Below are 21,709 nucleotides of genomic sequence, written 5' to 3' on the forward strand. Positions count from 1 at the left end.
TTTACAATATAGCACAGAATACCAACCGGGATAGTAGAAATTACAGTCTACTAGCCCAGCAAGCCACTGCCCAAAATCCTTAAGTTCCAACCTTGATCACGACGCATCAGATTTCAATGCAAACTTGGCACTGATGCCGTGTGGCAACTGAAGAGAAAACTGTAGGGAGTAGAACGAAGGCATTAAGTCAGGTGCATATCATCCTTCCACTCATTAGCAGTGGCTTCGTTATAGTGGTAAGTATGCTTTGACAGATGTCCTGCCACGGTATGTTAGATGTATTTACAAAGCAGTGCCTGTTCTATTGTAGCTCTGAGAAGCCTGCTTTAAGATGACTAACACAGAAACAACATCCACACTTCTCATTTAACATACTAGTAGAAATTGGTGAAACTGAACCTGCGCAAACGGATGCACACACACACACCAGTGGTTGTTCACCCCGATAGGATAGGCTCGTGTCAGACCCAGAATGCAACAGGATTCTGCAATGAAAATTCATTACTGCATCTTCTCCATGGCCTGGCTGTGGTCTGAGGTGGTGACAAAATAAACAGAAAATATCTAGGCAATACTTCATTCACAAACAAACAGCAGTCATGGGCACATACACAACAAATGGAAAAACAAAAGCAACAACAAAAATAACCCTGTATAAAATAGAAGCTTCATTTAAATAATTAAATAATGTGCATAAAACAGATTTCAGAGCTAGGTGACTGCTGACCTCACTTTTCAGCACAAGGCAAACTTTATTTGTTTCTACCTGCATCCCAAATGGCACCCTTCTCTATATAGTGCACTACTTTAGACCAGAGCCCAGTCAAAGCTAGTACACTGCATAGGGAGTCATCTGGGGAACAATTCGTTAAAAAAATCCACACATCATCAAACCCACCATTACCCCCGATCCTCCACCCCCACCTCACCCTTCTTCCATTGTAAACGTCTATAGTATGGAGTCAGTACCTTATTAATGTGCTGTTCAGTGATGTGTGGGCCCAAGTTGGGACCTCGTCCTCTTCAGTGTATGACTTTCACCCCAGTACTCAGAGCAGAGCAGTCAGAGACAGACAGCAGTGCCATATCCTTGACTTGGCCTGTTCAACTCTGTCGTATTCATTGATGCAAACCGTAGCAAAAGGTTTTAAAAGGTTTGCAATGGAACACATCTATCAGTCAATTTTCTTCAGTTTGGTGGCAAATGAATACGACCCTGGGGTCATGGAAGACTAACCAGTCAGTCACTCTTATTAGTCTAGAAATCGGTCTACCTCTCCCCCACAGTGGTACCCCCTCCCCTCATCTCAGTGGCCTTCTCCCTGGTTCCCTTCAGCGCTCTTGGACATCAGAAGTAGACCCAGGGTGAAGACCCCGGCAGCCAGCAGCCTCTTGAGCAGGGCGGCCCCGTCCTTGGGGATGACCACCTGGGCCAGGTCGTTGGTGATCAGGGAGATCTCATGGGCCACACACACAAAGATGAAGGTGCTGAGAATTATGTTGAGCGAGGGGTTGCCTGGGATCAGCACCAGGATGCCCTTGGTGTCCGCCGCCAGCCAGATGTGGTACTGGCAGATGAACAGCTGGGGGTCGGAAAGAGAGAGGGAAAGGGAGGGAGTACGATGCAATAAATGAAATTTACAAGTATCATACAGAGATTCTGCTGATGAACAGTGAGTGCAGCATCCCTGCAAGTGGCATCCATCTTACCTCTAGGGAGATCTTCCCGAACCATGCGAAGAATGAGCTGTATAGAGAGCGGGCGTATCCGGGAATGTTTCTGATTAGGATGAAGGCTAGGATCTGAGAGGAGGAGAAAGACATTCCAGACAGTCAGTGCATGGCATGGACCAACTGTATTAAGGGTGGGGGGGTGGGGGGTTAAGCACATGCCAATGCTAACAGGGGCTGGACCAAAAAGACGATCCAATACATAGAAACAAGAGAATGTCGGCTCACTGTTTCATTTGGGAACAGCAAAGCATGTTCTTTATTATTCTTTGGCTGAGCTACAGTAAACTACACCCCTCCTGTTATAGAAGGCAACTAATTCCATCGTCATTTTGGGCTATGTATCGTAAACTCAGCAAAAAAAAAAAAATCCTCTCACTGTCAACTGAGTTTATTTTCAGCAAACTTAACATGTGTAAATATTTGCAAGAACATAAGATTCAACAACTGAGACAAAAAAACAAACAAGTTCCACAGACATGTGACTAACAGAAATGGAATAATGTGTCCCTGAACAAAGGGGGGTCAAAATCAAAAGTAACAGTCTGTATCTGGTGTGGCCACCAGCTGCATTAAGTACTGTAGTGCATCTCCTCCTCATGGACTGCACCAGATTAGCCTCTTCTTGCTGTGAGATGTTACCCCACTCTTCCACCAAGGCACCTGCAAGTTCCCGGACATTTCTGGGGGGGAATGGCCCAAGCCCTCACCCTCCGATCGAACAGATCCTAGACGTGCTCAATGGGATTGAGATCCGGGCTCTTCGCTAGCCATGGCCGAACACTGACATTCCTGTCTTGCAGGAAATCATGCACAGAACGAGCAGTATGGCTGGTGGCATTGTCATGCTGGAGGGTCATGTCAGGATGAGCCTGCAGGAAGGGTACCACATGAGGGAGGAGGATGTCTTCCCTGTAGTGCACAGTGTTGAGATTGCCTGCAATGACAACAAGCTCAGTCTGATGATGCTGTGACACACCGCCTCAGACCATGAACCCTCCACCTCGAAATCGATCCCGCTCCAGAGTACAGGCCTCGGTGTAACGCTCATTCCTTCGACAGTAAACGCAAATCTGAACATCACCCCTGCTGAGACAAAACCGCGACTCGCCAGTGAAGAGCACTTTTTGCCAGTCCTGTCTGGTCCAGCGACGATGGGTTTGTGCCCATAGGCGACGTTATTGCCGGTGATGTCTGGTGAGGATCTGCCTTTACAACAGGCCTACAAGTCCTCAGTCCAGCCTCTCTCAGCCTATTACGGACAGTCTGAGCACTGATGGAGGGATTGTGCGTTCCTGGTGTAACTCGGCAGTTGTTGTTGCCATCCTGTACTTGTCCTGCAGGTGTGATGTTCGGATGTACCGATCCTGTGCAGGTGTTGTTACACGTGGTGTGCCACTGCGAGGATGATCAGGTGTCCATCTATTTTATTGCCCTGGCCACATCTGCAGTCCTCGTACCTCCTTGCAGCATGCCTAAGGCACGTTCACACAAATGAGCAGGGACCCTGGGCATCTTTCTTTTGGTGTTTTTCAGAGTCGGTAGAAAGGCCTCTTTAGAGTCCTAAGTTTTCATTACTGTGACCTTATTTGCTTACCGTCTGTAAGCTGTTGGTGTCTTAGCGATTGTGCCACAGGTGCATGTTCATTCATTGTTTATGGTTCATGGGAAACAGTGTTTAAACCCTTTACAATGAAGATCTGTGAAGTTATTAAGATTTTTACTAATTATCGTTGAAAGACAGGGTCCTGATAAACTGACATTTCTTTTTTTGCTGAGTTTATATCACAGTGTTGTGTTCGAGACCACTTAAAGAGAGACCGAAACAAGCCCAATACCAGAGCAAATCAAGTCCGGGAGGGAGACCCGAGTCAAGACCGAGACCAGAAGAATGCAAGTCCAATTCAAGACCATGATTGTAATTTTGTCAAATCACCACCATAAGAGTTGAAAATGTTCATTATTTCTGTGTTCATATTTCAGAACAACATCTGGATTCTTTAGACATTCAGAATAGTGAATAAATGCATGCTGGGGGGAAATATAGCCCCTCTACAAATGATTACTAACCCAAACACAGTGGGGAACAATGGGTCTTCAGAGAAGGGCTAAGAATTTATAAAATAATGAAATCCATGTCTGTGTCAACTACAGTACGTTCCGTACTGTTTAAAGGTAGAAGGTGTGCATTAACTGTTTAAAGATGTTCACTAACTCCTTAGCTTCGGGGTAACTGCCTGACAAGTAACAAAACTTAAATATGTGTATGGGAAAACTACTGTGAGCATGGCTTTGTCTGCGAGACCAACAGTAAGCAAGGCCTGACTTCATGCTCTATTTACCTGGAGCCCTGAGATGTAGGGATGCATCTCGTTGCACTCGGTCTTGTTTTTACAGCTGCTGGCCCATATGGAGTAGGTCTGGAACAGATGAAACAAGGAGAGGTTAGGAAAGTGTTGTTCACGGATCACAATGTACAAGGAGAGGTTAGGAAAGTGTTGTTCACGGATCACAATGTACAAGGAGAGGTTAGGAAAGTGTTGTTCAAGGATCAATGTACAAGGAGAGGTTAGGAAAGTATTGTTCAAGGAGAGGTTAGGAAAGTGTTGTTCAAGGATAGGTTAGGAAAGTGTTGTTCAAGGAGGTAAAAGCTAAGGTTAGTAACAAGGAGCACAATGCGCACCAGAAAGGGATAGAAGGGACATCTTCCATCTGAGATTTGCATTGACCTCAGAGTGTGAATGTTCACAAATAAAAAATAAATGATGAGGTTAACTTTATGAGAATAGGTGCTCAATACACTCACCTGACTGATTAAAATGAATACTACAAAAACACATCATCATGACAGTTTTTTACTCTTCAAAACTGGACTGCTGACAAGCACAATGGTTTGGAGATTGACGGACTAATAAAGTCAATACTAGAATATGGTTTTAGAGTGTAGTATTAGTAATGGTTAAATAAATACATCAAAAATGGTCTTCTTACCATGAATGAGACCACAGAGATGAGGAGTAGGATGTTGGAGATTGTTGTGGAGAAGAGAGACTCTCCTTTCCCCTCAGAGAGGACCTGGCACTTCTGCAGCAACAGGTAGACAAAGGCAAACAGCATCCCGTGGATAATGGCCTGAACGACACACACACACACAAAGTCAAAACACACACATTCAGATACAAATATATATAATAATAACAATAAAAAATGCCATTTCACAGATTATTTTATGCTAAACAACTTAGTAGTGTGTGTATTCATTTTTGTATGGGTGTCTCCAGTGGGAATCAAACCCACACTCTTGATGTTACAAGCACCCTGCTCTACCGACTGAACCACACAGTACCACTTACTCACACTGACCAACCAATAGAACCATCTAGATCACCAACATTAAACATCGACCAACAGATTCCTCTAGGGCGGCAGTTAGCTTAGCGGTTAGAGTGTTGGGCCAGTAACCGAAAGTTTGCTGGTTCTAATACCAGCAACACCAAGTTGAAATGTACTACTATGGCTGACCCTACAAAACACATTTCACTGCACCTATCAGGTGTATGTGACAATAAAAAAACATTTGACAAGTTATTGGTGCAACTTCCTAAAGAGATGTGATACTGTGATATTTTGATACCTTATCAAGAAAATCTGATAGGAGAGAGCCACTTAATAAAGGGTGTAAAAACATGTTCAAATATCTACTTACAAATCGATCCAGCTTCCACCTAAACCACCACTCGTGAATGCTTCCGTTCAGCTCAAAGAGCTTGGAGACGGGCCAGACTGAGAAAATGTTCTCAAACAACCCCTGGAAGAGATAGACAGTTAAACATCCTCTGATTTAGGATCAGTTTAGCCTTTTAGATAAAATAAGGTAAGATTACATGGACATGGGGGCCCTGATCCTAGATAACTATTCCTGCTCTGAGACGCTTTATGAATACAGCCATTGGTCTTAAACATTGACCCATACCAGTTGAGAACTTTTTAGTTCCATTCAAAATATCAAGAGAGTTAAAGGCTCTAAATGAGTGAATAAACCGGATGATGAACACACCTGTGAATACGCAAAGAAGCAGATGAACAGGAGTAGCCCAAGCAGCTTCACTAGAATTCCAATGTGCCACATCCCACTACCTGTAAAAAGACAAATGACTAAACACTCACTGCTGGACAGAAGTTCTTCACAATTCAACACTAGTATGAATCACTTCTGAATTAATCACTTTTAAAATCAAAGCATTTCTTAGCTTTTAAAACACTGGTTTATTTACTATCTTAACTTCTACCACTACTTGTCCAGTACAATGGCTGACCCATACGGACCATTGGCTTTCTTCTGCAGTATCTGGGGCCACATGGCCATGGTGGCGTAGATTATGACGAACCAGAAAGTGACCAGAGGCACAAAGTAGTAGAACTGGTACGGCCGATCCATCACCAGACACAAAACTATGACCAGGAAGTTGAGACGGAATAGGACCTGGAAACAGACAGGAATACGGTGAAGTTGCACCTAAACGCTGATCTGTGGTAAGTTTTGCATTTATTTTTTATTATTTATTTTACCTTTATTTATACAGGTTTTTTCCTCATTGAGATAATATCTCTTTTCCAAGAGACCTGGTCCAATAATTTCCCCCACTAATGGTAAAGGTTAGGATTGGGGGAAGGGAAGCTAATCCTTGTTCTGTACCTAGGGGAATCTTCACCCCGGAGATACAGATACAGGAAACAGGAAATGGCCATTCTCACTTTTAACAAAGCATTCTAAAAGAACAGACATGGAACGTGCTTAAAAAATAATGATATTTATGTAAATGAAATAGAAATAGTTTGGCATGGTGGAACAGACATTGCTTTTAACAATGACACACAGAGGGTGACTTGAGATAAGGAACTTGATACTGCAGCATAACCAAAGTACAACCTGTGTGAAGTAAGCTTGGGCCAGACCATACCGATCCCTCTTATCAAGGGGTTCCTTATCAATACCTCTACATATGTGATCAATACAGTTGTTGCTAACTATCCATGTTTTGTTTTTTGATTAAAAAAATGTGGTGCCATAGAAACAATGACATGTCAGCAGTTGTGTATTTTACGTTACATTTAGTCCCTTAGGTCTAAGCAGTTCAAATCAGTATCACAGTAACATTTTATTAACTCTAATAAAACCTATTAGTTACCTGGCACACTCTGTAGAGTCCAAAGTCCCCTTTGAGCCAGAAGAAGGAGAAGTGTCCATATCCTGTCTGGAAGAGGTATGCTGCCACCAGGACCCGAACATGCATGTACACCGGGATGAACTGGGAAGGAAGATTGACTTTTAAAACACACCCCCCTTCACTTGATCACACATCGCAGTAAAAAAATAAAAAAATAATTAAATAGGTTACATGGTCACAGCTAGCGCTGCGATGCAGTGCCCTAGACCACTGCGCCACCTGGGAGGCTGTAAATGCTTTCTAATGCAATTATACATGTGGTCAATGAGTTTATATTCATAGCGACAGTTAACACATCAATATAAATCAAAGGTAATGGTAAAACTCACAGCGCTGGCTCCAGATATGTGGTAGATGAGGATGACCAGCTGCATCCAGCCCTTCCACTCGTCGGTCTGCTCTCTGTTCAGCAGCTTGGTCTGAGTGGGAAATAGAACATCACTGAGATAGAGCCTTCTATCAGGTCACACATGGACGATTGAGTTTAGCAGTCAACGACAACATATTTAAAACAGAAACATCTCTGAATTCATGTAGGCCTAAGCTCCTAAACATACCACTTTTTCCAACTCCCTTAAACATTCCATCCCAAACCGTCTCACCTCCTTGCTGTTCTCGCTGTAGAAGATTCCCAGGACAAACATATAGATGAGGGGGATGAAGAAGGTGGAGTGGGTGTAGAACTTCTGCTCCTTCATGAAGACGTCGGCCCGGTCACACAGGTAGAAGTAAGCCATGATGAGGCCCATCTTACACATGGCCTGGAACGGAGCCTTGTGGCTGAGAGGCGACGCCGCCGTGGCCGGCTTCTCCTCGCCACTCTCCACGTCGGGGGGAGTGGGCCGGGACTTCCAGTGCCTGTTAATATGTTTAAACGTCACTGCATGACATGTATGATGAAATCCTTTGTGAGAATGAAACGACTCAACAAATTAACAACGAAACGGCGCGGCAGCAAGTAAGTGAAAGAAATAGGTTTTGACTATGTTTTACTAGTAATGGGGACATACGTAAATGCCAACAAAATAACTTTTTGGTCAGTGTGTGTGTCTCTGTGAGAGAGATGCGTTGTATTTTCATTTTCTGTTACTACATCAGCCAACATTTGCCAATGTTGATCTATGCCTAATCATCCTTTGGAATGCAAGAATAATGCAATATGGTGTATTAAATGTACTAACCCCCCCTTTCCCATTATTTGCAGATCCTAGGATACCTGACAGAACCTAATATTCCCAGGAATGAAGATGCACTTCGATACTGGAGAAGTAACAAGCACCGTTTCCCCACCCTAGCTAAAGCTGTGCGCAAGTATCTTGGTTCTCCCTGTACTAGTGTGGACAGTGAGCGCTTTTTCAGTGCAGCTTCACACATTGTAGGCGAAAAAAGAAACAGACTCTCGTGACAAAGCTGAGCAGGTCCTCTTTGCGAAGAAAAACCTCCCCCAAATGTTAAAATTGTAAATGGGCAGTCATATTGTAACCCAGCCATCTAAAGGCACTGGAAAAATTGACTAAGCCCAATGGCTTTTCTGTTGTTCATTCATGGCTGGTATAATAGGTCAAGATTTTTATTGAATTTAAAACAAAGCAGTTTTGTTCTTTTGTAAAAAATAACAATTTCCTAAATAAAGATGAGATGTGTTGTAAATTTCGCATTTGCTAGTCAAGTCAGTGAAGCACATTTGAAAAGTTATAGCAGTTTATGACATTTACATTTACATTTAAGTCATTTAGCAGACGCTCTTATCCAGAGCGACTTACAAATTGGTGCATTCACCTTATGACATCCAGTGGAACAGTAGTGCGTCTAAATCTTTTAAGGGGGGGTGAGAGGGATTACTTTATCCTATCCTAGGTATTCCTTAAAGAGGTGGGGTTTCAGGTGTCTCCGGAAGGTGGTGATTGACTCCGCTGTCCTGGCGTCGTGAGGGAGTTTGTTCCACCATTGGGGGGCCAGAGCAGCGAACAGTTTTGACTGGGCTGAGCGGGAACTGTACTTCCTCAGTGGTAGGGAGGCGAGCAGGCCAGAGGTGGATGAACGCAGTGCCCTTGTTTGGGTGTAGGGCCTGATCAGAGCCTGGAGGTACTGAGGTGCCGTTCCCCTCACAGCTCCGTAGGCAAGCACCATGGTCTTGTAGCGGATGCGAGCTTCAACTGGAAGCCAGTGGAGAGAGCGGAGGAGCGGGGTGACGTGAGAGAACTTGGGAAGGTTGAACACCAGACGGGCTGCGGCGTTCTGGATGAGTTGTAGGGGTTTAATGGCACAGGCAGGGAGCCCAGCCAACAGCGAGTTGCAGTAATCCAGACGGGAGATGATGAGTGCCTGGATTAGGACCTGCGCCGCTTCCTGTGTGAGGCAGGGTCATACTCTGCGGATGTTGTAGAGCATGAACCTACAGGAACGAGCCACCGCCTTGATGTTAGTTGAGAACGACAGGGTGTTGTCCAGGATCACGCCAAGGTTCTTAGCGCTCTGGGAGGAGGACACAATGGAGTTGTCAACCGTGATGGCGAGATCATGGAACGGGCAGTCCTTCCCCGGGAGGAAGAGCAGCTCCATCTTGCCGAGGTTCAGCTTGAGGTGGTGATCAGTCATCCACACTGATATGTCTGCCAGACATGCAGAGATGCGATTCGCCACCTGATCATCAGAAGGGGGAAAGGAGAAGATTAATTGTGTGTCGTCTGCATAGCAATGATAGGAGAGACCATGTGAGGTTATGACAGAGCCAAGTGACTTGGTGTATAGCGAGAATAGGAGAGGGCCTAGAACAGAGCCCTGGGGGACACCAGTGGTGAGAGCACGTGGTGTGGAGACGGATTCTCGCCACGCCACCTGGTAGGAGCGACCTGTCAGGTAGGACGCAATCCCAGCGTGGGCCGCGCCGGAGATGCCCAACTCGGAGAGGGTGGAGAGGAGGATCTGATGGTTCACAGTATCGAAGGCAGCCGATAGGTCTAGAAGGATGAGAGCAGAGGAGAGAGAGTTAGCTTTAGCAGTGCGGAGCGCCTCCGTGATACAGAGAAGAGCAGTCTCAGTTGAATGACTAGTCTTGAAACCTGACTGATTTGGATCAAGAAGGTCATTCTGAGAGAGATAGCGGGAGAGCTGGCCAAGGACGGCACGTTCAAGAGTTTTGGAGAGAAAAGAAAGAAGGGATACTGGTCTGTAGTTGTTGACATCGGAGGGATCGAGTGTAGGTTTTTTCAGAAGGGGTGCAACTCTCGCTCTCTTGAAGACGGAAGGGACGTAGCCAGCGGTCAGGGATGAGTTGATGAGCGAGGTGAGGTAAGGGAGAAGGTCTCCGGAAATGGTCTGGAGAAGAGAGGAGGGGATAGGGTCAAGCGGGCAGGTTGTTGGGCGGCCGGCCGTCACAAGACGCGAGATTTCATCTGGAGAGAGGGGGAGAAAGAGGTCAGAGCACAGGGTAGGGCAGTGTGAGCAGAACCAGCGGTGTCGTTTGACTTAGCAAACGAGGATCGGATGTCGTCGACCTTCTTTTCAAAATGGTTGACGAAGTCATCTGCAGAGAGGAGGAGGGGGAGGGGGAGGAGGATTCAGGAGGGAGGAGAAGGTTGCAAAGAGCTTCCTAGGGTTAGAGGCAGATGCTTGGAATTTAGAGTGGTAGAAAGAGCCCTGTTCTGTGAGCTCGCAATGAGTCGTTGAGCCACGGAGCGGGAGGGGAGGACCGAGCCGGCCTGGAGGATAGGGGACATAGAGAGTCAAAGGATGCAGAAAGGGAGGAGAGGAGGGTTGAGGAGGCAGAATCAGGAGATAGGTTGGAGAAGGTTTGAGCAGAGGGAAGAGATGATAGGATGGAAGAGGAGAGAGTAGCGGGGGAGAGAGAGCGAAGGTTGGGACGGCGCGATACCATCCAGTAGGGGCAGTGTGGGAAGTGTTGGATGAGAGCGAGAGGGAGAAGGATACAAGGTAGTGGTCGGAGACTTGGAGGGAGTTGCAATGAGGTTAGTGGAAGAACAGCATCTAGTAAAGATGAGGTCGAGCGTATTTCCTGCCTTGTGAGTAGGGGGAAGGTGAGAGGGTGAGGTCAAAAGAGGAGAGGAGTGGAAAGAAGGAGGCAGAGAGGAATGAGTCAAAGGTAGACGTGGGGAGGTTAAAGTCGCCCAGAACTGTGAGAGGTGAGCCGTCCTCAGGAAAGGAGCTTATCAAGGCATCAAGCTCATTGATGAACTCTCCGAGGGAACCTGGAGGGCGATAAATGATAAGGATGTTAAGCTTGAAAGGGCTGGTAACTGTGACAGCATGGAATTCAAAGGAGGCGATAGACAGATGGGTAAGGGGAGAAAAGAGAATGACCACTTGGGAGAGATGAGGATCCCGGTGCCACCACCCCGCTGACCAGAAGCTCTCGGGGTGTGCGAGAACACGTGGGCAGACGAAAGAGAGCAGTAGGATTAGCAGTGTTGTCTGTGGTGATCCATGTTTCCGTCAGTGCCAAGAAGTCGAGGGACTGGAGGGAGGCATAGGCTGAGATGAACTCTGCCTTGTTGGCCGCAGATCGGCAGTTCCAGAGGCTACCGGAGACCTGGAACTCCACGTGGGTCGTGCGCGCTGGGACCACCAGATTAGGGTGGCCGCGGCCACGCGGTGTGGAGCGTTTGTATGGTCTGTGCAGAGAGGAGAGAACAGGGATAGACAGACACATAGTTGACAGGCTACACAAGAGGCTACGCTAATGCAAAGGAGATTGGAATGACAAGTGGACTACACGTCTCGAGTGTTCAGAAAGTTAAGCTTACGTAGCAAGAATCTTATTGACTAAAATTATTAAAATGATACAGTACTGCTGAAGTAGGCTAGCTGGCAGAGGCTGCGTTGTTGACTATGTAGGCTAGCTGGCAGTGTCTGCGTTGTTGACACTACACTAATCAAGTCGTTCCGTTGAGTGTAATGGTTTCTACTGTGCTGCTATTCGGGGCTAGCTGGCTAGCTAGCAGTGTTGATTTACGTTACGTTGCGTTAAAAGAACGACAATAGCTGGCTAGCTAACCTAGGAAATCGCTCAAGACAACACAATTATCTTTGATACAAAGACGGCTATGTAGCTAGCTATGTAGCTAGCTACGATCAAACAAATCAAGCCGTTGTACTGTAATGAAATGAAAAATGTGATACTACCTGTGGAGCGAAGCGAAATGCGACCGGATTGTTGAGTGCGGAAGTTCTGTTACGTTAAGGACGACGAATAGCTGGCTAGCTAACCTCGGTAAATTAAGATAATCACTCTAAAACTACACACTCTAAACTACACAATTATCTTGGATACGAAGACAGCAAAGACAACTATGTAGCTAGCTAACACTACACTAATCAAGTCGTTCAGTTGAGTGTAAGTTGTGCTGCTAATCGGTAGACGGTGGACTAGCTAACGGTAGACGTTAGCTAGCTAGCTAGCTGCAGGGTGGTGTAGACTGCGTTAGGACGACGAAATACGATAATTACGCAATTATCTATGATACAAAGACGGCTATGTAGCTAGCCTAGCTAGCTAGTCTAATTGCTAAGATTAGACAAATCAAACCGTTGTACTATGACAGCCTAGAGACAGTACTTTTATCAAGCAATTGATTAACTGCATTTTAGTTTCCACCAATATTTAATTTTATTTTTTAAGTTTGTCCACACAGTAAATATTGGATAGTAAGAAGAGCCACCAACAACTTAACCATCTTTGTAATACGGGGCAGCTAAAATAATTGTGTCATGAATAACTGTTGTGCGATTAAATACATTCATGGATTTGTCATTTTTCTCATTTACAAGTTATTAAACAATCTATTCCTAACTGAACAAATTAACATTTGACACCTTGTTTCAACTATTTAGCTGTACTAGAATGCTTAAAAGGCTGATACATTTTTAAATATCGCTATCTGTATCTGTTGTTTTTGGCAAGTCAAATATTGGATATCGGTATAAGCCAAAAATGTCATATCGGTGCATCCCGATCACAAACCTGACGTTTTTTTTAAAGAGACAGTGAACAAATTTGAATGTAATGCATCTCAATCGGAAAATAGTGCTTTTACACAATGTAGAAACCTAATATTCTACAAATTACTTTAATTTTAATGACAGGGATTCGTATCAACAATTGAGTTATAATAAACTCATGTGTTTACAGTGTTCCATATTTTCTAGGGCACAATATGTGCTTCAAAAGCAGCTAGAATTCATATAGGCTCAATGTAAGCTGCACCTCAATCAATAAAAACACTTTCTGGTGCTACTACATTTCATGGGGTGCTCCTAACATTGTTTACGTTGGGAGCACCAGTGAAATGTTTTAATTTAGAGCCCTGGATCTGAACAACACAAAATAGTCAAGGTGTATATATTTCAGTATATGTGGCCCCAGCGGGAATAGAACCCATGACCCACAAGGGAGCGTGTACCTGTTGTGGCCCAGAGCATGAAGCACCAGGAATACCAGTGTTGAGCCCAGGAAGACACAGGCCGTCAGTTTCTGGAGGAGGCTGGGGGCCGGCAGGGCCTGGCAGCAGGAGCCGTGGATGGGCCGCAGGACCTTGTTGCACACAGCGTTCATCAGGATCATGGCACCCTGGTGGAGGGTAGAGGGACATTATTATAGAGCGCCAGACTCCAGCACAGTGCAAGCCTTGTCCTGGCTCCGGATTAAGGGTAAAGGTTAGGTTTACTGTGACAGGGTTATCAGGTATAGGGTGAAGTTGCCCTTAGACATGGATCTTGTGTCAGTTTTGCGTTTTCCCCACTAACGGTTAGGATTATGGGGAGGAGAAGCTGGTCCTAGACCTGTACCTTTGGGAAACTTCATACCCAGGGCAGGTTAGAATGAGCCATGCGCGGCTCGTGCTGTAACAGACTCGCAGGTTACCGCAGTCTTAAGGTATGTAACCTTATACGTACGGCCCAGTACATCACTGGGGCTAAGCTGCTGCCTGCCATCCAGGACCTCTTCACCTGGAGGTGTCAAAGACCCCAGCCACCCCTGTCATAGACTGTTCTCTCTACTACCACATGGCAAGCGGTACCGGAGTGCCAAGTCTAGGACCAAAAGGCTTCAACAGCTTTTACCCGGACTATTTGCATTGTGTGTCCAACGCCTCTTTTACACTGCTGCTATTCTCTGTTTATCATATACGCAGTCACTTGAACTATTCTTTCATGTACATACTACCTCAATTAGCCCGACTAACTCTGGTGCACCCGCACATTGGCAACCCGGACTATCTGCATTGTGTGCAAAGTTATGGTCATAGACAAAACTACCACACCAAATAAAAAAAACTACATTGATCAAATAACATGGAAAACAACCACTTTTTGTGCAGTATTAATTTACTGTCCTCTTTTACGCTACTGCTACTCTCTGTTAACCATATATGCATAGTCACTTCAACCACACCTACATGTACATACTAGCTCAATTAGCCCGTCTAACCGGTGCCTGTATACAGCCTCATTACTGTATATATATTTTATTTCCTTACTTATCTATTGTTCATCTAATACCTATTTTTTCTACTTCAAAATTACACTCTTGGTTAGGGCATTTCACTGTAAGGTCTACACCGGTTGAATTCGACGCTGGTGACAAATAAAATTGGATTTGATTTCTGTTTGTACTTTGAACCCTGTCCTCAAAGACTCTGTTTCTATAAAGGGGAGCACACCAATCTACTAACTAGGCAAATGCAGATGAACATAGAAGCTGTCAAGGTATACAGGATGGACAGTGTAATTTGACACATTGCTGGTTAAGAGTCATAAAGCCGGACGGTTTTTCAGCACTAAACTGTTTCAAACCATACATATTTCATTTTTGTTTCTATTTTAGTCTTAAACCAGCTGTTATTTGATCATACAGATGCAGGTAGAGGTGCCAGGCCAGACAGACCACCTAAAAGCCTACCACGTTCCGGGTGTTCTCGGGCAGGTGCAGGCCATCAGCTGATTGGGCAATGGTTTCCATGGCAGCCTGGCGCGAGGCGCCCAAGAACCTGACTCTGGCCTTGGCGTTCTTCTTGTTGCTGTTCAGAGTGCCGAGCGCCGCCTCGTTGTACAGCTCCAACTGTTCGTTAGTAATCATCTTCCTGTTATCACTCAGAACTTCCTCATGGACAGGGTCTGGAGGAGAGAGAGAAAGGGAGTGAGAGGGGGCATGAGAGAGGGGGGGGGTTGAAAGAGAGCGATGGAGGGAGAGGAGGACAGTGAGATTGGAAAGAGATGGAAGAAGAGAGAAAATAAAGAAAGATGGAGCGGAGGGGAGAGAGAGAAATGCTTCATTAATATAAATTCCTCATTTTCAAAGCACTCATCAACATGTCTCCTTTTGATTGACTGGTAGATGAACAGTAAAGCACTAACCCTGTAAAACCCAGTAGACCTCCCCATCCTCAGCCAGTTGTTCCAGAGGCAAGGAGATGGCTGTGAGGTTGGCCCTGTACTGCTGCAGCGCCTCACTGCTGCCACTACGCAACTTGATGGACCACTATGGGAAAGATTGAAATCTCTATGATGAAATCCATCTAAACTATGCAGGAGGAAATGTGATAAATATGTGGTAAACAGAGTTGAGAATGAGCATATTTCACTAACAGTGGCAGCTCCGATGATGACAACATCTGGTTTTACAGAAGGATCCTGAAACACAGTCAAGAAGTCATATTAAATCATGCCATGTTACTATTTTGGAATGATCTTTAAAATCGCAGTAAACTGTTGCTATGTATCGTCTGCTTACGGGCAACAGAAATAGCCTAATGCTGAGGGCTCTTCCAGGGGTTCCTGTGGGGGTACTTTGCTGCCGGGGGGCTGGTGCACAATAGATTGCATTATGAGGTAGGAAAATTATGTGGATATATTGAAGCAACATCTCAAGAGGTGTACCTGTGGATGTATTTCAAGTCTTACCTTCTCAAGAAGTTAAAGCTTGGTCGCAAATGGATCTTCCAAATGGACAATGACCCTAAGCATACTTCCAAATGGCTTAAGGACAACAAAGTCAAGGTATTGGAGTGGCCATCACAAAGCCCTGACCTCAAGCCTATAGAAAATGTGAGGGCAGAACTGAAAAAGTGTATGCGAGCAAGGAAGCCTACAAACCTGACTTGGTTACACCAGCTCTGTCAGGAGGAATGGGCCAAAATTCACCCAACTTATTCTGGGAAGCTTGTGGAAGGCTACCCGAAATGTTTGACCCAAGTTAAACAATTTAAAGGCAATGCTACCAAATAGTAATTGAGTGAATGTAAACTTCTGACCCACTGTGAATGTGACAAAACATTCTCTCTATTATTCTGACATTTCACATTCTTAAAATGAAGTGTTGATCCTAACTAACCTAAGACAGGGAATTTTTACTAGGATTAAATGTCAGGAATTGTGAAAAACTGAGTTTAAATGTATTTGGCTAAGGTGTATGTAAACTTCTGACTTAAACTGTATACTGAGATCATGTGACACTTAGATTGCACACAGGTAGACTTTAACTAATTATGTGACCTCTGAAGGTAATTGGTTGCACCAGATCTTATTTAGGGACTTCATAGCAAAGGGGGTGAATACATATGCACGCACCACTTCCCCCCCCATAAAATGTTTCATCAAATAAATGTTTTCATTTCACTTCACTAATATTTACTATTTTGTGTATGTCCATTAAATGAAATCTAAATAAAATCTATTTGAATTACAGGTTGTAATGCAACAAAATAGGAAAAAATACTTTTGCAAGGCACAGTACAGTACATGTGCTTGCCTTTACCTCTGTCCATGACATCAAGCGCTCCTTCAGAGAGTTATTCACCTCTGCATACCACAGGAAGTCCTAACAACAAAACAGGAAACAATCGATCTTATCAGGACAATCCCCAAAATAAACATGCTGTTTGCCTTGAAGGAAGAAAAAAAATAATTGGGAGGTGAATCTACATCGCCAAATTAAAAAAAGGAATTGTTGGGCTTTGACATTGTTATTGTTGACTGAGACAGAGGAGATGTGAAGAGAGAGAGAGATACACAAATAGCTCACCACATTGACTGAAGAGCTCCTATCTTCGAAGGGAATGTTCTCGTGCTGGTGGACAGACATCACAACAGGGGATAAAACAGCCACTGTCCCTCTATTTCTCTACTCAAGATTAGAACATTGACTGAGTGCAGCAACTACCCATCTTATTTTAGGAATACCATGGCTAAAGATCATATATATACAGTGGGGGAAAAAACTATTTAGTCAGCCACCAATTGTGCAAGTTCTCCCAATTAAAAAGATGAGAGGCCTGTAATTTTCATCATAGGTACACTTCATCTTTAAGAGGCTCCTCTGTCCTCCACTCTTTACCTGTATTAATGGCACCTGTTTGAACTTGTTATCAGTATAAAAGACACCTGTCCACAACCTCAAACAGTCACACTCCAAACTCCACTATGGCCAAGACCAAAGAGCTGTCAAAGGACACCAGAAACAAAATTGTAGACCTGCACCAGGCTGGGAAGACTGAATCTGCATTAGGTAAGCAGCTTGGTTTGAAGAAATCAACTGTGGGAGCAATTATTAGGAAATGGAAGACATACAAGACCACTGATAATCTCCCTCGATCTGGGACTCCACGCAAGATCTCACCCCGTGGGGTCAAAATGATCACAAGAACGGTGAGCAAAAATTCCAGAACCACACGGGTTGACCTAGTGAATGACCTGCAGAGAGCTGGGACCAAAGTAACAAAGCCTACCATCAGTAACACACTACGCAGCCAGGGACTCAAATCCTGCAGTCCCCCTGCTTAAGCCAGTACATGTCCAGGCCCGTCTGAAGTTTGCTAGAGAGCATTTGGATGATCCAGAAGAAGATTGGGAGAATGTCATATGGTCAGTTGAAACCAAAATATAACTTTTTGGTAAAAACTCAACTCGTCGTGGTTGGAGGACAAAGAATGCTGAGTTGCATCCAAAGAACACCAAACCTACTGTGAAGCCAGGGGGTTGGAAACATCATGCTTTGGGGCTGTTTTTCTGCAAAGGGACCAGGACGACTGATCCGTAAAGGAAAGAATACGCATACGCAACAGCGTATGAAAACCTTGTGAAGACTTACAGAAAACGTTTGACCTCTGTCATTGCCAACAAAGGGTATATAACAAAGTATTGAGATAAACTTTTGTTAATGACCAAATACTTATTTTCCACCATAATTTGCAAATAAATTCATTAAAAATCCTACAATGTGATTTTCTGGAGAAAAAAATTAATTTTGTCTGTCATAGTTGAAGTGTACCTATGATGAAAATTACAGGCCTCATCTTTTTAAGTGGGAGAACTTGCACAATTGGTGGCTGACTAAATACTTTTTTGCCCCACTGTGTGTGTGTGTGTGTGTGTGTATATATATATACACACACACACACTTGAGCATATTCAGCATACGCTCTTATCCAGAATAATCTCCAGGAGTAATTAGTTACACACTTAAGAGGTGAATCCTGACTTAACTGACTTTTGAAGAATTCTGCATTGATGTCAATGGGAGCTTTGAGAGTCACTTAAGGGCAAAGATCTCAAGTTAAGATTCAGCCATAAGCTCAGAGATTCAGGTTTGTGTGTGCTTTATGCCAGGGGGATTTAGCTTACCTTTCTTCCATTCTCTTTTTGTGTAGGATCGATTATTTGTATGTATGAATAAAATAGCTGCCGTATTCTGGAATCGCCAATGAAGGCCACCCTTTTCTCAGCAAGGCAAGTCTTTGCTTCACTGTGGAAAAAACAACAACTAATGACTCACTCGCACATAGTAACAACAACTGACAAACAATTTGATAATTGTGTAGTTTTGGGCTTGGTTAAAATGCTCTCAAAAGTATGTAACACATTTTACACACACACACACACACACACACACCACATACATACATTCCCCCCATTGGTGTGACTCACATGCTTTTATATTTGTGCATCATACAGCCATAGGGCTGCCATACGTTTTCTCCTAAGAACCGACCACTGGACAGCAACCACTCACATGTGTCTCCGCCTGAGGGGAAGACCGAGAGAACATTCCAGTAAGCCATAACAAAAAAAACACACACAATGAAACCTGCTGCCTCTACACGGTTTTCAACACTACAAATGCAGCAGTGTGCGCAATGCAAGGTTCAGCCAAGACACCATTGCAGCCTGCAGTACAAATTAAGCCATCAACATTTTCCACTAAAGCACACACATCTCATGACGTTCACTTGTGTTCTAATTGAATAGAACCATCTGGCAATTAATCAATGCAAACGAGCAAAAGATGTGGGGTGACAAGAGAAGGCGTCAAGAGCAGTCAATGTCAACACCAGCCAGACAACAGCAGCAGCTGTTCTCAGTGTACACACAGAGAGCCCACTGTGTCCTATGCCTTCCATAAACAAAGATCACTGTATGCAAGCCATCATCCCGGAGGCGAGCGCTTGCCTGCCAGATACAAACAATCATTTATAAATGGCCAGCTAGGCTCCTGCCTCGTCTGTGGCTGTATGTGCATACTTGAAAATCATAAGACATACATTAGATTACACAGTTAGCCACAGACAGCTATGGCTTTATTATCCCTACTATCAAATCAACAGTAATGTCAAATTTGAGCTTCACGTAAAAATAAAAAATTACGCTCTATAGTAACTAGCAAGCGTTAGCTAGTTATGCGCATGCGCAGTAGGTTACTTACGTTAACTCATTAGCTAACGTTAACTGACCAGTTAACTAACGTTTGCTTAGGTTGATGACAGATAAGAGACATATTCACTAACAAGCTAGTTGCAATCAGCTAATACAGTAGGCTAGTTTGCCAGTAAGAGCTTAACGTTACTAGCTAGCTACTACAATGATGTAATTAAACATGGGTTAACTCGCGACGATGCCACTAGGATACTTTACACGTTGTGCTTGACTGTCTCTTGGTTAAATGCATCACAGCTATGCACCAAATATGTTATATATCATTGTTCTATCTGTGCTAAAACGATGTAGCTAACGTTAGGTAGTTAATTCAGGCTCCTGCAAGTGTATTCATGCTTCCTTGCAATTGCTTGGCTGTAGCGAAGTCATTGCGGTTTTATTATTATGTTTTCTCAATTTGCAAATACCATATTGTTGTAACTAGTAAGATGGTGTTAGTAAACGCCCTGACAGCGAGCAATGAGGGAAGCTATCGTTAGCTAGCTACAAGTTCCCCAAACACAGTTGAGTCAAGTGTCTGTTAGCTAACGTAACGTTACCTGGCTATCTAACAAACATATTTAACCCAGTCGCTTACCTCCATAATACCGAGAAACTGTGTGAAACACGGTGAGTAGGATGACGGCAGCGAGAGATAATAATTTAGCATTTTTAATGCAAAAATACTGATTTATTTCCCGTTTGCCTAGGCTATAGGCCAGGACCGCCATCTTGGCTCCTCCATGACAACAAGTAGACAAATAGGATACAGCGGGGTGGTCGGGGGCTGAGTACACCCGCGCGTTTACGCATCCGCTGTCTGGCACTGTTGTATGGGGCATAGCCGGTGCGCGATTTCCGACGCTGTACTAAACCTGCGGTTGATCCAGACACCTGCATCTGCTTTTCACCTTCCATCGTCAATGCAAACATGATTTAAATAAATCAACAGTGCAATTAAAGGATCCTGAAAACGTATCCTGCAAAATCGTATCAGTTGTTTGAATTGTATTCATTGTGTTGTCATCAGGGGCTCCAGAGTGCTGCAGCGGTCTAAGGCACTGCATCTCAGCGCAAGAGGGATAGGGTGGCGCACAATTGTCCCAGCGTCGTCCGGGTTAGGCCATCGTAAATAAGTATTTGTTCTTAACTGACTTGCCTTGTTACATTTTAAAATCATTTCGTTCCTGGAACTACAGAAATTGTGGTGATCGACTTTCTGGATTGCCATGGCTTTTTGATATCAACTGAGGGTACAATGATCTGAAAGACTGATATCAACTGAGGGTACAATGATCAGAAAGACACATAAAGCACTTGGCTGCAATGAAGATCAAATCAAATTGGGGGTGTAGTGAAATTCTTGTGCTTCTAGCCTTGACAGTGCAGTAATATCTAACAAATTACACAACATATACCCAATACACACAAATCTAAGTAGGAATTAATTAAATATGGACGAGCGATGTCAGAGCAGAACAGACTAAGATACAGTAGAATAGTATAGAAAAACAGTATATACATATGAGATGAGTAATGCAAGATATGTAAGCATTATTAAGTGAATGAGATACCATAGATTAGTCTAGAAAACAGTATATACACATGACATGAGTAATGCCAGATATGTAAACATTAAGTGACTAAGATACTGTAGAATAGTATAGAATACAGTATATACATATGAAATGAGTAATGCAAGATATGTAAACATTATTAAGTGACTAAGATACTGTAGAATAGTATAGAATACAGTAGAAACATATGAGAGGAGTAATGCCAGATACGTAAACATTATTAAAGTGACTAGTGTTCCTTTCCTTAAAGTGGCTAGTGATTCCTAGTCTATGCCTATTGGCAGCAGCCTCTAATGTGCTAGTGATGGCTGTTTAACAGTCTGATGGCCTTGAGATAGAAGCTGTTTTTCAGTCTCTCTGTCCCAGCTTTGATGCACCTGTACTGACCTTGCCTTCTGGATGATAGCGGGTGAACAGGCAGTGGCTCGGGTGGTTGATGTCCTTGATAATCTTTTTGGTCTCCCTGTG

The 21,709-nt window shown here is 44.0% G+C and overlaps 1 protein-coding gene across 2 annotated transcripts; it reads right to left on the bottom strand.

The window, feature by feature from the left end:
- Nucleotides 1–703: 703 nt before the first annotated feature.
- On the bottom strand, nt 704–20,474 carry LOC115131314 (N-acetylneuraminate 9-O-acetyltransferase-like). Of its 2 annotated transcripts, XM_029662921.2 has the most exons (19): nt 20,263–20,474; nt 18,900–18,996; nt 18,597–18,717; nt 16,999–17,043; nt 16,732–16,794; nt 15,564–15,608; nt 15,333–15,456; nt 14,878–15,092; nt 13,379–13,545; nt 7,562–7,817; nt 7,289–7,378; nt 6,921–7,040; nt 6,058–6,214; nt 5,789–5,868; nt 5,438–5,539; nt 4,723–4,863; nt 4,074–4,151; nt 1,711–1,803; nt 704–1,583 (listed from the first exon to the last, which is right to left on the bottom strand). In XM_029662921.2, exons 1-19 carry the CDS (start codon nt 20,393–20,395, stop codon nt 1,308–1,310), a joined length of 2,403 nt encoding a protein of 800 aa, XP_029518781.2. In that variant the 5' UTR covers nt 20,396–20,474; the 3' UTR covers nt 704–1,307. The 2 variants fall into 2 exon arrangements, with proteins under 2 accessions (XP_029518781.2, XP_029518782.1); XM_029662922.2 differs by lacking the exons at nt 16,732–16,794; nt 16,999–17,043; nt 18,597–18,717; nt 18,900–18,996; nt 20,263–20,474 and adding an exon at nt 15,709–16,660.
- Between the last annotated feature and the right edge of the window lie 1,235 nt (nt 20,475–21,709).

The sequence above is a fragment of the Oncorhynchus nerka genome, linkage group LG7 (assembly GCF_034236695.1).
Source record: "Oncorhynchus nerka isolate Pitt River linkage group LG7, Oner_Uvic_2.0, whole genome shotgun sequence".
Taxonomy (NCBI): domain Eukaryota; kingdom Metazoa; phylum Chordata; class Actinopteri; order Salmoniformes; family Salmonidae; genus Oncorhynchus; species Oncorhynchus nerka.

Bases quoted from the DNA above. Each gene is read 5' to 3' on its own strand.
- LOC115131314 (XM_029662921.2), bottom strand. From the start codon at position 20,395: ATGGCGGTCCTGGCCTATAGCCTAGGCAAACGGGAAATAAATCAGTAT. The intron at 16,795-16,998 runs GTGAGCTATTTG...TTTTGTTGTTAG, and splicing joins GGAGCTCTTCAGTCAATGTG to GACTTCCTGTGGTATGCAGA. The intron at 15,093-15,332 runs GTTAGTGCTTTA...TCTCTCCTCCAG, and splicing joins GGTCTACTGGGTTTTACAGG to ACCCTGTCCATGAGGAAGTT.